Raw genomic sequence first — 18013 nt, 5'->3', positions numbered from 1 at the left:
ATGAGACAGAATTCATTTTTAAGTTAGGTACCGAATTAACAGAATTTATCTGAATTGAATAGAATTAAAAATTTAATTCTGTTTAATTCGATCGAATTCAGTTGTTTAATCAGAGTCTTTCAGAACCGGAAAAAATACAATATCTTATACGATACATACATTATTATTCATTATTAATTCTATCAATAATTTCGAAATACATAATATGAAGATCTGATGTACATAATTTGAAATATTTTATATTATATCATACACTAATGGAAAAAATTGGAGCTACAATTTCCTTTTTTTTTTATTTCTTGTACGACCATTTCTCTCAAAGTTAGGGCCTGTTGAAAATCACCCAAAAATTTGGAATTTTTTTTTGATCCTTTAACTTTTTCCATTAGTGTATTATCTTATGACGTTAGATATTTTAAGCATCTAGTATTAAAAACATTAAGTGTTTCAGCTGATGTTATTACTTTAGGCAATTAATTCCATAAATTAATACCCGTAACAATAAACGATTTTATGATTCTGAAGTTAGCAGACAATTTAAAATTTTTGGACTTTTTTTTGAACAATTAAATTCGAAGAAAAAAAAAACTAAAAATATGCACATGTAGAAAGTATAAAAAACTACAGGTGCAATTTTTTCAAATATTTTTTTTTTATGGTTTATCGTCTAAAAAAAAATCAAAAAATTATTAGACGTCTGCTAACTTCAATGATACTGAAGTTAGCCGACATCTAATAATTTTTGGATTTTTTAAAAAACGATAAATTATGAAAAAAAAAAATATTTAAAAAAATTGCACCTATAGTTTTTTAAATTTTCTACATGTGCATATTTTTAGTTTTTTTTTTCTTCAAATTTAATTGTTCAAAAAAAAGTCCAAAAATTTTAAATTGTCTGCTAGCTTCAGTATCATTAACTTCAGTGTCATACAATTTTTTAGAATGATTAGTCTGACAAAAAGGTATTAATAATAAATCAGTTCTCAATAAGTATCACATCGCAAATGCAATTTATCTCCCCATAAGCCTGAATCACCAAGATATATCGCTTTATAATATAAATATGTGTTGCAATCAAATAAAGTCTTCTATTTATGATCCTGAAGTTAGCAGACATTTAAAAATTTTTGAATTTTCGTATTTCACAAATAAATCGCGAAATCATAAAATGAAAATATGCACATGTAGAAAATTTTAAAAACTACAAGTGCAATTTTTTCAAATATTTTTTTTTAAATTTTTTATCGTCTAAAAAAATCCAATAATTATTAGACGTCTGCTAACTTCAGTATCATTTCTATTTTTTATTGATAACCACCCTATTGATAGCCGCCTACGATATTCAAATATGTGCTCATGTTTACGTAGCTTTAGAATGTACCTAATGCACGAGTACGTAGTATTGAAAAATGAAAATGTTAAATAAGAAACGATAGATGAGGATCAGGTGGTAATAGTGCGCATGCGTGACATTTAAGAAATAAATATACAGCAAGCGAAGCGGAGGTTTTACGGGCGCCAGTGAGGGGGCTTTAAAACTACCCGAGCACCCGAGACTTGTAAATGAAGAGATCGAGTTAAGTTGGATCTTGGATCTTGGATCATATCAAGTCCTGAGTACTTGGAGCACTCGGTGAAATTTTTAACAAAGAAAAAACAATTTTTTTTTTATATATTCGCAATATACTTTGATATTTATATCGAGTTACGCTTACTGTGAAAAATTGCCACAAGCCGTGAATTTTAAAAATTAAATATCAATTCGAGACTTTATCGCTCACCTAAACAGTGTAATAATATTTTTATTATTGTTATAATTTTTGTCACATTTAAAACATCGGTTTTATTAAATAATAATAATAATGTTTTATATTTATTCGTAAAGTAAAATTTTTTAAACAAAGACTTTTATTTATAAAAATTAAGTGGAGTGTTGCAAGTTGCAATAACAATCCGAGTTTTTAATTGATGATTATTTTTAAAAATAATATTTTTGTTAATTCGAAAGCTAAACAGAATTCGAGTGAAAAAAAAAATATAATTATTATTAAAATTATATAAAAGTGTTGTGAGAGTTTGTGCCGGTGTTATTTTAAAATTATATTTGTAATTAGAAAAAATCAAATTTTAAAAATATGTCGTATTTCTTTCGCGACAGACCAAAATTTAGCGAGCGGCTGCGTGGTAAATCTGGAGATGAATTATTTCAAGAATTGAAGCAACATTTTGATGATGAGGATAAAAATTTTGAACCGAGTTCGAGAAACACGCGGGATCCATTTGATCGACATGCTTTTTCACGGGTAAATATATTTATTACTATTATTATATTTATTTATTCACCTTCAATGACAAGTCTTGTACAATAATTATCTAAGAATGATAATTATACGTTTTTTTTTTTAGTCATTTGGTTATAAAAATAATTTTATTGCATACGTGTATCACGTGATCAAGATATATAATAACAATTAGACCGTATATTATTGCTTCATATGTACGTGTATTTATTCTTTAAATTAAAACGTTTTAATATAGATCAGATATATATATAAGTAATAAACTCATTTAAATATCAAGTATTGATGCCTACTGATAAAATAATTACAAGCAATATGTTTGCTTAAAATTAACATCAATAGCTTCTTTTAAACCTAATACTTTAAATCAATAATTATTACTTTGTATAAAACAAACATTTTTATAAGCGTCTCATTAATTACTTATCAGTTATCACTGATGTATTATCTGTGCCAGTTAATGTGTCATTTTTTAAATTATTTTTAAGTTAAAAACATCAACTACGACTATGACTACGATATATTATATGATACTGAAGTTAGCAGACGTCTAATAATTTTGAGATTTTTTTTTTAGACGATAAACCATAAAAAAAAAATATTTGAAAAAATTGCACCTGTAGTTTTTTAAATTTTCTACATGTGCATATTTTTATTTTATTTTTTTACAATTGATTTGTTGAGAAACAAAAATTCAAAAATTTTTAAATGTCTGCTAACTTCAGGATCATTATATTATCTCTATTATATATGTATTACATGTGTATTAGAGAAAATTAAAGTGAGGAAAGACGGTGCCAACGAGGGATGAATCACCCTAGAAAAATTTGTTTCAAGGGCCCTTGGCCGTCACTTGGTTTTCCCAGTCCGATAGAAAGTCATTTAGATTACATTATCACGACGTGACATATTCCTAAAAGTTGTTGGCAAACGTGCACTCATCTGTACGATCGTATCTTTCCGGCTCATTGTCCGATGCCAAAAGATATTATGTGTCCCATAAAAAGAATAAAAATTTCATTTCCTTGACTAAACGCTGTTATGTGCTCTATGATTGTTGGATTTTACTCGTCATCGATTATATAATAAAAACATTTATGACCAAACTTCCACTTAAATTTCCGTCCTTCTTACACATTCCCTGATTAAACAGCTGAATACGACCGAATTAAAATTTTAATTCTGTTATATTTTGCCGAATTCTGCAAAACAGAATTCAACTGAATTGAAAATTTGAATTTGAATTAAACAGAATAAAACCGATTTAAAAATTTCAAATTTGTTTTAATTCAGTTTAATTCGGATTCAGAACCGGAAATTGGAGAATTATTTTCGAATTAATCAGAATTAAAGCGAATAGAATTATTTAAATTCGTTTTGATTTGGACAAATTCTGGTTTTCCTGCCGAATTAGACAGAATTCATTTTTAAATTAGGTACCGAATTAACAGAATTTATCTGAATTAAATGGGATTAAAAATTTAATTCTGTTTAATTCGGATTCAGAACCAAAAATTGGATAATTATTTTCGAATTAATCAGAATTAAACCGAATAGAATTATTTAAATTCGTTTTGATTTTGACAAATTCTGGTTTTCCTGCCGAATTAGACAGAATTCATTTTTAAATTAGGTACCGAATTAACAGAATTTATCTGAATTAAATAGGATTAAAAATTTAATTCTGTTTAATTCGGATTCAGAACCAGAAGTTGGAGAATTATTTTCGAATTAATCAGAATTAAAGCGAATAGAATTATTTAAATTCGTTTTGATTTTGACAAATTCTGGTTTTCCTGCCGAATTAGACAGAATTCATTTTTAAATTAGGTACCGAATTAACAGAATTTATCTGAATTAAATAGGATTAAAAATTTAATTCTGTTTAATTCGGATTCAGAACCAGAAATTGGATAATTATTTTCGAATTAATCAGAATTAAACCGAATAGAATTATTTAAATTCGTTTTGATTTTGACAAATTCTGGTTTTCCTGCCGAATTAGACAGAATTCATTTTTAAATTAGGTACCGAATTAACAGAATTTATCTGAATTAAATAGGATTAAAAATTTAATTCTGTTTAATTCGGATTCAGAACCAGAAGTTGGAGAATTATTTTCGAATTAATCAGAATTAAACCGAATAGAATTATTTAAATTCGTTTTGATTTGGACAAATTCTGGTTTTCCTGCCGAATTAGACAGAATTCATTTTTAAATTAGGTACCGAATTAACAGAATTTATCTGAATTAAATAGAATTAAAAATTTAATTCTGTTTAATTCGATCGAATTCAGTTGTTTAATCAGGGTTATTATTATTATTTTCCAAGAGAATTTAGTTTGAAAATATATATCTATAGCCGCAGTGACAGTCGATTATAAAAATGATAGATGAGTTAGTGAGTAGTGCAATTTCGTGTTCACCCAACTAGATTAAAGTGATCCCTAATTCAAGGGGCGAGTTAAATTTTATATCCAATATAGATCGGGGTACATGGAAACAAAGGGAATTAACGAATTTTATAGGGAGATATACGCAGATAAATATACAGATAGGGTGAATTGTTATTTCAAACTTTAACCAACACACATGGTTACCGTCATAAATATTTATTAGACAAAATCTCTCACTCTTTGCGTGATTGCATTTTTCTACTGCACTAATTAAAAAAAAAGAAAATGTTACTTAATGCAACTAGTAGGTTACAAAGATGAGTAACAAGTGTAAATGAGTATTATATATTGTGTAATTGATGCGAGTTAATTGGTAACAAATATCTGCAGCAGCAGTAACATACAATGATCTAATTTTATTACACGTGTGTATGTATGTATGTATGTATGTACATCGGTTACCATTACACGTAGTTGAGATAGCGGGGGTTGTTAAAAGTGTGTACTCTTACTCTCACTCTTGGTCTCAAATAATTCGTGCAATTGGCCAACAAGAATAAAAACACAAAGAACGTTCTCGACAGCTCGAGAGAAGAGATCTCTCAAAATAACCGTCATTGATCCTCTTTCATTCCAGTAATCCCTGGTGGAAATTTTTCGGACTTTTCTCTGAATAACTCTGAAAAAGTCTTTAGAACTTTAGAGCTGAATTTTTCAAAAAAAATTCCGATAAATTTCCACCAGGGATGCGAAGAATTAAAAATGCATAAATTACATCCGAGTTTCATTTTTAAAAAATATCTAAGCCTCGTTATTTGCATTTAATATCCGAATGAAACTCAAACTTTGAGACTTTTCCGAGATAAATATTTTTCTTTGACACTCGTCTCGATAAAAAAAAATATTCCACGGTTATTGATATAAAAAAAGTGTATATATGTGTGTGTGTGTGTTGAAAAGGAAAAGCAATTTCTGTGTGGTATTTACTCATCCCACTTGATATTTACTTTCTCACAGCTAAATTGCTATTTTCCTTTCCCTCTCACTTTTTATTTGTCAATCTATCATCGATTTCGTCTCTCACAATTCATAAAATCAACGTCGCAATCTATCATTTTACCTTCCGCTGGCCTTTTAAAATTTTTATTTAAACTTATTACTCAATTACTAAAAAAAATTCACCTCTATAAGAATAAAAAAGAAAAAGACACCCATATATTTCACTATACTTAATGGTAAATGACACAAGAGGTGTTACATTACAAAAAGGGCAATCTAAAAAGTACATGATACACCTTTACTTCTCTTAGCGATAATTGGCGCCAGTCAGGCCAAGTGTTGTCAATAGAGAAAAAGAAAATTACTATTACGTATATACAAGACACAGTAATATTATCCATGTAGAATGATGACTTCTCTTACGTCTTTTACTCTCTCTTTTTTATTATTTTTTCTTTACATTATAAAGTCTCTTCACCACTCTTATTCACAGATACAGAGAGAGACTATGGCACGAGTTCAAGAACCTTACGACACCAATGTTAGAAATTCTTTACAACAAAATAAAAAAACTAGATGAAAGAAAAAAAGGAAAAACATTTTTTTTAGTTACACTTTTTGTCTTGTCGCTAAACAAAAGATAAAAATAAAAAATTTAAAAAAAAAACTCGTTTTAACTGTCAAGGAAAAACCCTACACTAGATTATACCCACTCCTATTATACAAATATATATTAAATATATTAAAAGTAATGGGTGTGGCGTGATTTAAACGATCACACGGCTGTCAATCGTTATTAGTTCATTATACCCGTGCAACACAATCCATTATAAATAATTAGATAATTAATTTACTACTAGATTAAATTCATCACAACATAATACTTTTTTTCCCTCGGAAAATAACATTGAGAAAAAAAAAACTATTTTAATTAAAGTTTTTAAAATAAAAATTGTTTAATCACCTTGGAAAATTGTATACAATTATCGTTGAGTTGTCTCTCGTCACTAACAACTCATTGTTAATTATATACACGTTTCAACAGCGTCTACAGCTTTATTTAGTCTATACATTGCAAAGGTTTTAAGTTGACGGCGAAAATAAAAAAATATCAATGTTACTTTTTATATTTTAAGTTAAATACGTACACACACTTATAATCACCTGATCATTCAAGTGTGCTCACTGGCATTCACTCATAAACGCACGTGGCTTCTAATATTCATTATTACTTTTTTTAGATAAATATATACGGGAATATAAAAATCAATCGAGCAATAATTCATAATTATTATTATTACAAAAGTAAGAAAAAAAAAAATAAATTTAAAGCTAAAACCTTTAGATCAGACAATAATCAGGTCAGGTATTTATTAAATCGATTCTTTGTCAAGACACACCTTTGCCTTCGAATTACGATTTATAAAGTTCAGAATTTATATTTAAACATTTTTAATTTAATTATCATTTAAATAATAACCTGTTGACATATTTTATAAATAATTAAATGAATTTATTAATAAATAGAAAGTAACAATCTGAAAAATAGGACAAGAGGTAATGGACACGTGTACACATATTCGTATTCAATATTCAATAATTAAACTTAAATCAAAGGAACCTGTCTCTCTGCTCATACACAACACAGGGGATAGGTATACAAATATGACGTCATACTAAACTAACATAAAAGATAATATGTATATGTATGTGCGTGTGTGTAGCATACGGACAAAAAATTGTCGACGTGAAGCTAAATAAAGTGTATGATGACGACGACTAATGTACTGTAAGTGGTGAAGAACAACTCCTCATATCTTATGAGCTCCTGATAATTCTATCGATCTCCGTAGATCATCGATCGTCATTATCGATCATTCACGATTTCTCAGATCATGAGAACCTGTTCTCCATTTAAACCAACGTTACAAGAACTTTTATTTAACCAGATATTTACACAATAACTTAATTGTGTACTTATTATAAAATTATTGAAGATTGGATCTATACTTTAGCTCGAAAGATAATCGAAGCAAATCGATTTCCTGTATCTTCTTGCTCTAAATCCTCGATAGATGACACCACCAAAAATTAAATAATAAACAATTGTTTATAATGATGATCTATTTATTAATGAAGAACTGAGGCTGAAAAAATGAGTATAGGTTCGGGAGTATATTTTTTAATGAGATTTAATGAGAGAAATTAGTCTCAGTTATTGTGTTATATAATAGCAATTATTGTTATTGTAATTTAGTTTATGTTATTACCAGCCGGAATTTTTTCACTTGTTGGAAATGAGATTAACGAAGGTCAGTCTCATGTAATCTTGACACGAGATCAAATATAGTATTACTTTTTTTTGTGCAAGTACTCTACATGATATTATTATATTGGTCAGGCGAATCGATAGCTCCAGTTACTGGAACGTAAATGGGCCAGTGCAGACAATTTTATGATAAAAAGTTGTTAGGTAATTTATGTTGCTCTTACTCTTGTTATTTCATATAAAATGAACCGAAAAATGAACTGAAAAAAAAATTTTAAATTTTTATTTAAAAAAATATAAAATAAATTCCAATTCAACAGGCAGACTTTAACCTCATTTTGAGTTGTTTTATTTTAAATTCCTTCTACTTTTAAAATCTATTATTAAAACAGAGGTACAAAATTCATTCGTTTAGAAAGTGATATTTTGAATAATAAAGTGAAAACACCTTCTGTCATACATACTTATATTTAAAGATATTTATTTTATTACCGACTTGTTTCAAGTTGACAAGACAAGCCAATCAATAAATATGATAATTATATATATTTTATTTTTAAAAGGATTGTCAATATTTTATTATTGACGACTGACGACTTAATTGCCTCTGCCACGACTTCGAATAACTTTTTAATTTATGAATATTAATTAATTAAATAAATCCAATGCAATATCATGCGCATACGTTTTATTTTTATTTTAATACTGGACACAAGTTTCTTAAATAATAATATTTAAATTGAGAAAGAATTTGCAAATATCCCGGGCGTGCAATAAAAATAGAGTTCTTGCCACACTGTCAAATTATAAATTATATATAAATATATATATATATTTTTTTTTATCTAATTAATAGTTAATAAAATTTAATTAATAGTTGATGAAGTGTACAGATAAAAATTTAAGGTCAAATAATGAACGTGCGCCCTTAACTCTTGATAAAATATTCTGTCCAAACACTTGAATTGAATATAAAATTCTGGAGTAATGCCAATTGTGCTACTTATTCTCGCAAGTATGAGTACAAAGCACCATTTTAATTCCACAAATTGTCAAATTAAATTAATCATAAATCTAAAATTATTTTATTCATTTTCAAATTCAAATTGTCAATGACAGAAAAGTTGGCAGACATCTGAAAATTTTTTTAATTTTTAAATAATAAAGTAAAATTTTTTTAACAAAAAAATTAAAAAATGGACTTTTAGAAAATTCTTAAATCAGTTCATGAGTTTTTTTATTTTCTCAATTTAATTTTTTTAAAAATTGTCTTATGTCTGCTACGTTTACTCATAAATATTATGAGTATAAATGTAGCAGACATACATTTTTTTAATTTCATATAAAAAAATTAAATAATTAAAACAATAAAATGTTTAAAAAATACATGTACTGAATTTCAAATTTTCCAAACATGAATTTTTTTATTTTTATTTTATGAGCATTTTAATTTATTATTTAAAAAGTTTAAAAATTGTCAGAAGTCCGCTAACTTTACTATCATTAAATATATGACAGTAAAGCGGACATTTGAAATTTAAATAAATTTTTTTAAATATATAAATAATAAAAAAAATAAATTTCTAAAAAAATGCACATGTAGAAAATTTAATAAACTATACATGCAATTTTTCAAAATATTTTTTTTTAAATTTGTATTTTTGTTAAAAAAAATCAAAACGTGTTAAATTTCTGCTAACTTTACAGTCATATAAATATTCATGATTTATTTAAAAATATAATTAAACCGTAATTACTTGAACAATTAGAGTATTTTATTGTTATTTATTATAAAACAAAAATTATTTACGATTCATTGGGAATAATAATATAAACATTTGAGTTTAAAAATATGAAAAAATAAATAACGTTGGGATGTAAAAATAAATATAAAAAACAAGTAAAAGATGTAAAAAATGTAAACTTTGAATAATTATTATCCGGGATGTAGTAACGCCTAGAAGGTGACAGAAACTTGTGGAAATTTCTAGCAATTTCCCGCTCTTCGTTATTGGCTGACTGCGTATGCGCAGAAACCAACGCGCACAAAATTAGTCCCGCTGTTGGACGGGGGGCAGCACTGCCGCTGACCGAGTTTATAAAAATCCGTGTGTTTTGTACCAGCTGTCAGTATCATTCACAAACGTCAAAGTTATTGTACTATTTTTAATTTAGTGTCAACTTAAATTACAAATTTGAATATTTATTTAAAAAAAAAACTTGAATATCAGCAGTGAGTTTTAATAAATAACTAAAGATAAGATAAATAAATATAATAAAGAGGTGAAGTTTTAATCACGTGGGTTACGTAACAATAGCAAACGGTTGTTGAATAAATTATATATATATATATATATATACATATAGAGAGAGTGGTCTACGTTACAGAACATAAAGCAAGAGAGAAGAAAAGAGAAGAGAGGCTGATTGAAGAGTCAACCTTGCCGGTAAAATCTCTCATCTCAATCTCATGAGATTTTAAAATAAACCAGTGTGTTGTTGCATTCATCCCAGATTATTAACAAATAAATAATTAATTAATCGGCAGAACAGAGAGGATAAATAATAATTATATATTTTACATAAACGCGTTAAATAATTAAAGTATTAGGGTAGATTATTGAAGAAAGTTTAAAATTATATTGCACGTGCCATAGACACAACAAAATAAAATATGGATTCGCCTGTCATCGTGGACACTGCATCCAAATTTGGCCGAGATCTGGACCCTGTAAGTGATTTTTAATGCCCTCTTTCCTGCCTCTATCAAAAAAATTTTCAATCTTTAAAATTTAACTCTTACACCAACAAAAACTATTAATTAAACCTGAAAAAAATTTATTCGACTCGGGATCATAAATAACATTAAATTAAATTAAATAATAATAATAATAAAAACAAGGAGCAAGTCGGTGACTGTCGTTATATTACAAATGTTTTGTTTTGTTAATACGATAGAAACCGGACGTCCTTGTTGTCGATGTCGACGACGGTGTTTCGAAGATTGTGACCTCGGCGCAGGCGCCTTCATCGATCAACCGCGTCCGTTGGTTCATTTGGTTCATTTGGTTATCAAGGTTGAGAAAACGAGTTTATTCCAGAATTTTCGTATAACGAAAGGTCGTTCGTTGTCTGCTACTGCTTATTCTGGATAATTTTTTAAAACATCCGCGCCCTGCTCCAATCTTACCCCAGTCATCACTCGAGATCTTCAATTGAAATTTTTTTTGGTCAATTGTCGAACGATCCTGAAGTTAGCAGACAGTAACAAATTTTTTGATTTTTTGTTTCGACAAAATAAATTACAAAAAAAAAAAAACTAAAAAAATGCACATGTAGAAAATTTAATAAACTATAGGCGCAATTTTTCAAAATATTTTTTTTTTATAGTTAATCGTTTTTAAAAAAATTCAAAAACTGTCAGACGTCTGCTAACTTCAGTATCATAATTGTCGATCCTATTTAAATTTAGTTCTCAAAAAATATTCCTCATTAAGTAGGTCCGGCTTTTTTGAATTGTCAATTAACTCCAAAACTCGAAATATTATTTGAGTTTCGAATAAAAAAAAAAACGCCTTCATTAAAGCCTTAGAAAATACTCAGGCGTCGTATTCTAATAATACTCCACTCACGTTAAAGCTAGTCGTCATCATCGTGTCTGTAAACGCGTATAGCATCCAAATAAAAAGTAAATCTCTTAAAACTTAACCGAAGACTACACTTGTAAAAATAATTTAAAAAGAAAAGAACTTAAATAAAAAGTCAATTATTACTTAATAAAAATTGATAGGAAATCAATTGAATTTATTTTGAGTTATCGTCGAGTGTAAAGCTCGTTAAATTTATCAATAATTAAATTTAGTTATGTGCAACAGTATTTAAGTTGATGAGCCAACAGCTTTTAGATTGACTTGTTCTATTTGTACAATAAAGTACCAACTCAAACAGTTATTTCTTCTATGATATTCAATAAAACCGGTTTAAAACGGTTTAATTTCATAACATTTATATTTTTTAAAAATATAAATAAAGCTAAAACATCATTTTTATATTTAGAAATACGAAAACACTATTGTAATTGTTTAAACTACAGATTAACCGATAAAAATATTAATAAAATCCCAGTGCACAGATAATTAAAACCGCAAATATTTAGTTCTTGGAATCGGTTATAAAAAAATTGAATGAATATTAATAACATTAGGAATTGAGTAATTAAACGTATGATTAATCGCAATAACTCGTACCACCACCAGCAGCTTACAGTAATTCATCCCACACATATTTCTTTGGGACTTTGCTTGACGTCACCAGCCAGCGAACAAGCGACATAATAACAAAGTTTCGATTAGTATAATAATATTATATACAACAAAAATAACAACAACAATAAGTAAAGGCAAGAGAAATCGAAAGGATACATCATAAAAGGCAGAGATTGTAGTAAGGAATGTTGTTCCAGTGCTCAGATCGTGATGAAGCTGCTGCTGGCCTGCCTGCTCAATCTTCAATCTTGTATATTCATTTATGTATATATACATATATGCAATTCTGATTCAGTATAATATCATATACGCCAGACACCACGTGTTATATTATTTCTCGTTATTCTCTTCTGGCGGAAGGAATTCACGAATTATTTATAACCACGTAACCATGCGAACAAGTGCACTAAAAGTTAAATATCTTGTTCGATATTTTAACAAAATGTTTTTATTATGTAGAGTTAGATCCTTAGATAGATATTATATTATTGATTGCCCGTTCTAAAATGATTTATAGAATTTACCATCGTACTGTAACTTACTGTAACTTTTATACGAATGAAATACGAGTAATTAATATAAGCCCTGATTCAGAAATCTAATTTGAAATGATTCAATCTATGCTAAAGTATATCTATATATAGTCAATTTTTCTAACTTTGAATTGTTTCGGAGCGTGTTTGAATTATTTCAAATTAGGCTTCTCAATCAGGGATGTTTGACTACATCAAGAGCACATATTATGGTATGTGTTGGATTCTCTGTACAAAAATCAATCTTTATTCTTATATATATACTTTATTTAATTATTTCTCTTTACTAAATATTCTGTTCGAAATAATATTTCGAACAGTGTCGCATTTAAGTCGTAGTATATATATTTGAGTTCAAAATGTGTATATGTTTACTTAAGGAAAAGAAAGCTAGCATGGATCAAATTTTATGACCTTAGGTACTTGGGTCGACGAGAGATTCTAAGTAAATGCAAGGCAATATGTTTTTCTTCATTTGCACTCATATATATATATATATATATATATATTTTGAACTTAGAGATCGTTGTTATACAAAAGGAGGAGAGGTTGTTGGACCTCAGTGTTGAATAATATTAAAAGAATAAGTTAGTCTAAGCTAAATCTCTTACGAGTGAAGACATACCCTAGAGCGCGTATTTTAATAAAAGATATAATATTCATTTGTTTAATAAATTGATTTGTTTCATTCACGATTACCATACCTAAATTCCCAACAGTATGTTATATTAAGAATTTAATCCCGGGTCAAAATATCTAGCCTCATCGAACCCAAGTAAGCCTCAATTTAGCCTAACTGAGTAAAAAAAGCATTTTGAGCCTCAAATGATGTTCAAAAAGGATCAAAGAGCCTGAAATAATGCTCAAAGAGCCTCAATGAACTTCAAATGGTTATCAAAGAGCCTCAAATAATACTAATCGAATTTAAATTTCATAGTCGAGTAGTAGGTTCATTTGAGGCTCATTGAGGCTTTTTGAACATTATTTAAATCTCAAAATGCTTTCTTTACTCAGTGAAGCTGAATTGATGTACCTGAAGATCGGAACGTTTTTCGCGGAACGAAAATAAGAAAAAAGAAATGAAAAGTAAAAAATCGAACAGATTTAAATTTCGGAAATGTTTCGCACGTCAGCAGAAAATCACAGGCCACCCCCAACTCCCCCTAAATTCGCCTTTAGACACAAATTTCATAAATTATTTTCATTTTCGTTGCTTGAAAAACGTTCCGATCTTCAGGTACATCTGAATTGAGGCTTACTTGGGTTCGATGAGGCTAGATATTTTGACCCGGAATGATTTCTGATTACTGTGTAAGATTTAATAGATTTATTAAATCTATATGATGATAGGTAGAAATATATGTTTATATTTTTTTGTAGAACACCTGAAGAAGTGTCAATAAAGACACGAAACGTCGCGAAATAATAAACAATCTTGAATTGTTATTTTGATCCTACAATCTCTCAATCAATAATACACTGTTTTTATTAATTAACGATTAATATGTTTAATAATCAAAAAACTAATATTATTAATGATAATTTGCTTAAAATCATTTGCAGAAGGTCACAATGCACGTGCTCTTAATTTCAATACATAAATGTGATGATTCATACTCTGCTCGAATTAACCAATTGAAAAAAAAAAACTAATTAATTACTGGCGGCTAATTGCTATTTTATTATTATTTCTTGGTAAAATTAGTTTTATTTAAACACTGAATAATTAAATATAACTTTTTTATTAGGGTAATAATCATAAAAGTATACATTACATATATGGAGTGTAAATGACTTTTTTATTTAAAATTTGTCAGATATGTATTTACTTTCTTTGGGTTATCGCTTTACTTTGTTTTCCCAGTTCGTCAGCGGTATTCCATATAAGGTGATTAACGTTCACTCGTCGTCTCACCGCAGCTGTTTCTCATTATTATTATTATCATTTTTATTCTTTGGATACTGATGAATTGATGATAATTCACGAGCATTGTCGTTACATCTGTAATAAATTCCAGAATGTTAAGTAATTACCTCGCTATTTTAAATAACGGATGTTATTTTTATAAATTATTATTTAAATACAATAGATGAACAAAATTAAGTCGAAAATATTTTCATTGATATGCTAAGTTTTATTATCGAGAAACATAAAAAATGGTTAAATGTAATATATAATAATAATGATGGAGACAAAAAAATATAAATAATATGTATATTTTCCGTAGTCTGATTCATAGCTAAACCTCCACACACCAGAGAACCCGAAGAACAACTTTAGAGCTCTTTAAATGGATATGATACGAAAACTCGTATTTTTTTATTTTAACTTGTCGCTATATATTTGTTTATTTTTGGATCTTTATAAATAGTTTTATTTAAAAAAAAAAAAATTTATATATTTTTGATAAAAACGAAAAAATTGATAACCAAATAACGACGATAATAATGATAAAAATAATAAAAAACAAATTAAATAGAGTGAAAGTCAGCTTCTAAGATAGTAATCTAACTATAGGCGTGTGATTTCCGTGACGTCGCCTGAATTACGCGTCCGAGGTCGTGACGACAGTGAAGCGTGTCGCCTACGCGCATTTACGAATAAACATCACCAACATCTTTGGTATTTCTTTTTGTCAAATAACAAACTTTTTATTTTAAATAACACTTTATTACTTAATATTATAATTAAAACAAAAATAAATAGACACCAAAGATATTTTATAAATAATTTTTAATTTTTTGAATGATTACAGGGCTTCCCATTTGACGACGAGAGCTTCAGTAGACGGGACATAAGATCACATTTGGACGACTTGGCAGCTCGTCATCCAGAGTTTGCGGAACACTTGCTGGGGCCTCCTTGGGGTGAAATACCCTTTCACGGAACACTTCGTAATCGTCGTCGTGGCTCTGGTAGCAATTCACAGCAGGGTCATCCTGACGAGGACGCACGTAGTCAAGCGAGTGGAAGCAGCGCAGCGAGTGCGGCTAGTGGTGCAAGCGGTGTAAGCTCTCACGGTGAACCAGATCAAATTTACCAGCAGGAAACACCTGGCAATAAGATTCCACAGTACGGTTTACGCAATACCGTAGACATTGGTCAACATCGTCACAATATGGAGAATCTTGAGAAGGCTGATCGAGGACAGCGCTCAATGTCTGCGCCCCCAGAAAATCGACAGCAAGAACAACAACAACCTCAAACACATGCCCAACAAAATCAGAATCCTCGTTTTGTTTCTAGGGTAGACATCACGCCACAGTACACTAATCAAAATCAAAGTTCAGTACCCAGTGCACAGCAGCAGCAATCACCCCAGAGCCAGTCACCGCCTCAAAATCAACAGCATCAACAAAGTAACGTCAGGCATATTCCTATTTTTGTAGAAGGACGTGATGAACCAGTTATATCAAAAGGTTCGTCACCAACTTACACAAGACAGCAATCACCACCAAGGTTCCATCAGCCCCAGTTTGAATCACCCCATCCAGAATACAATTCGTCAAATTATCAAAGGCCATCGAGCCAATTTAATCAACACTTTGGAGGTAGAAACAGAGACTGGCCTCCACAATATCAAGATCCCTTTCAAGATACATTCGATCACCCGACAATTCGCAAAACACATCAATCTCATTCCCCATTCAGACAAGACGACAGACGACGTCCTGAAAGCCCTGTTCATGCGCGACATCAACATCCATCACATCAACAACCTCAGCACCAACAGCCGCAACATCAACAACAGCAACAACAACCAAAACGTCAAGATTCACCAAAACCACGAAAACAAATTGTACCAACAGATCCTTTGGAAAAAGTTGCTGCAGTGCAAAAAGAAATTAATTCTCTGACAGATCAAGTTAAACAATGGAGCGGTACTTCAAGAAAAGATAAACAGTATATTTATTTGGATGAAATGCTGACAAGGGAGTTGATTAAATTAGACGACATCGAGACTGAGGGAAAAGAAAATGTCAGACAAGCGAGAAAAAATGCAATTAAAAGTATACAGGATTCTATAAGTTTATTGGAATCCAAAGCGCCTCTTACAACAACAACAGAAGTTGTTAATACAGAGGAACAACAACAAGTTGAAAAATTATCTGAGCCTATGGAGAGTGAGACTGTCGTTAAAGAGGAACATGAGGCTATTCCTCTGCCATCGCCCACCAAACCAGAGGATGTCGATCCTCAACTTAAAGATGAAAAATCCGAGCCATTAGCCGCCGACACTGCCGCAGCTGCTGTTCCCATGGAAACAACAGCTGTTCCAGCGGAAAAAGAACTCGCTGACAACAGTCATGCTATGGAAGTCCAGCCAGGAAACACCCAAAGTGCACTAGATGCTGACAATCCCATAAAAGTCGAGGACCAGGTTAACAAAGAGGAGGAGGCTAGCGCTAAAAAAGAGGCAAACGAAACACGACCAACAAAGTCACCAAAAAAACTTAAAAAAGCTAAAAAACAAACGCCCGTTTCAATGGAACCGATTCCATTGCCAGCATCCGAAGAGCAGACTCTTTAATATTTTAGATTATATTAATTTTCATATAATAAATATTTAAGTTATGTAAACAAAATCAAAAATTATAATAAAATGATTTAATTGCTGGCATGGACATTTATTTAATTTTATTTGACTCGCTGGAGTAATTATAAAATAAAACAAAATTTAGAGGATTAACAGACTTGTTTAATTGATGAACATAAAAGAGACTGATTTTTCCTCATGACTTCAGCGTTACTTGTGATTATTATTTATCATTTACTTACAACTACAGTTTGTTATTATTTTTCATAAATTAAAATTTCTGTGCTCTTATTTAAATTTAAATTTATTATAGTGATTATAATATTGCTGCTAAAATAATTTCAAATTATAATTAGATTTAGATTTTTAATATTAATTATTTATATTTATAAATAAGAAATCCTCTGTTGGAAGTTTTTCATATAAAAAAAAAAAAAAGAAAAAAAAATTATAATACCAAGCCATCAACTTTACTTTGTTGTTTTCTGTATACTTAAGTAACAAAAGTACGTTATATAAATTGATTAATTAATTATTTAATTTTATTTATTGAGCGTCTACCAATGTAAAACGTTCATTATTTTAAAATAAATACAATAAGAACGAATGTTATTGCTATTATTTTATTTTTACTTAAACTTGCAATTAGGAAAATAATATATATAGTAAGACTGATTGAAAAAAATCGACTACTTTTATTTTTAAAAATCAT

General features: G+C 29.1%; 1 protein-coding gene across 2 annotated transcripts; it reads left to right on the top strand.

The window, feature by feature from the left end:
- Window positions 1-1544: 1544 nt before the first annotated feature.
- On the top strand, window positions 1545-17872 carry LOC130664057 (BAG domain-containing protein Samui). 2 transcript variants are annotated; one of them, XM_057463730.1, is made up of 2 exons: window positions 1545-2303; window positions 15520-17872. In XM_057463730.1, exons 1-2 carry the CDS (start codon window positions 2136-2138, stop codon window positions 17293-17295), a joined length of 1944 nt encoding a protein of 647 aa, XP_057319713.1. In that variant the 5' UTR covers window positions 1545-2135; the 3' UTR covers window positions 17296-17872. The 2 variants fall into 2 exon arrangements, with proteins under 2 accessions (XP_057319713.1, XP_057319714.1); XM_057463731.1 differs by lacking the exon at window positions 1545-2303 and adding an exon at window positions 10088-10696 and having other exon boundaries at window positions 15520-17864.
- Window positions 17873-18013: the final 141 nt, after the last annotated feature.

The sequence above is a fragment of the Microplitis mediator genome, chromosome 2 (assembly GCF_029852145.1).
Source record: "Microplitis mediator isolate UGA2020A chromosome 2, iyMicMedi2.1, whole genome shotgun sequence".
Lineage (NCBI taxonomy): Eukaryota > Metazoa > Arthropoda > Insecta > Hymenoptera > Braconidae > Microplitis > Microplitis mediator.
This window is presented reverse-complemented; position numbering and strand designations above follow the sequence as displayed.

Bases quoted from the DNA above. Each gene is read 5' to 3' on its own strand.
- LOC130664057 (XM_057463730.1), top strand. From the start codon at position 2,136: ATGTCGTATTTCTTTCGCGACAGACCAAAATTTAGCGAGCGGCTGCGT. The intron at 2,304-15,519 runs GTAAATATATTT...GAATGATTACAG, and splicing joins ATCGACATGCTTTTTCACGG to GGCTTCCCATTTGACGACGA.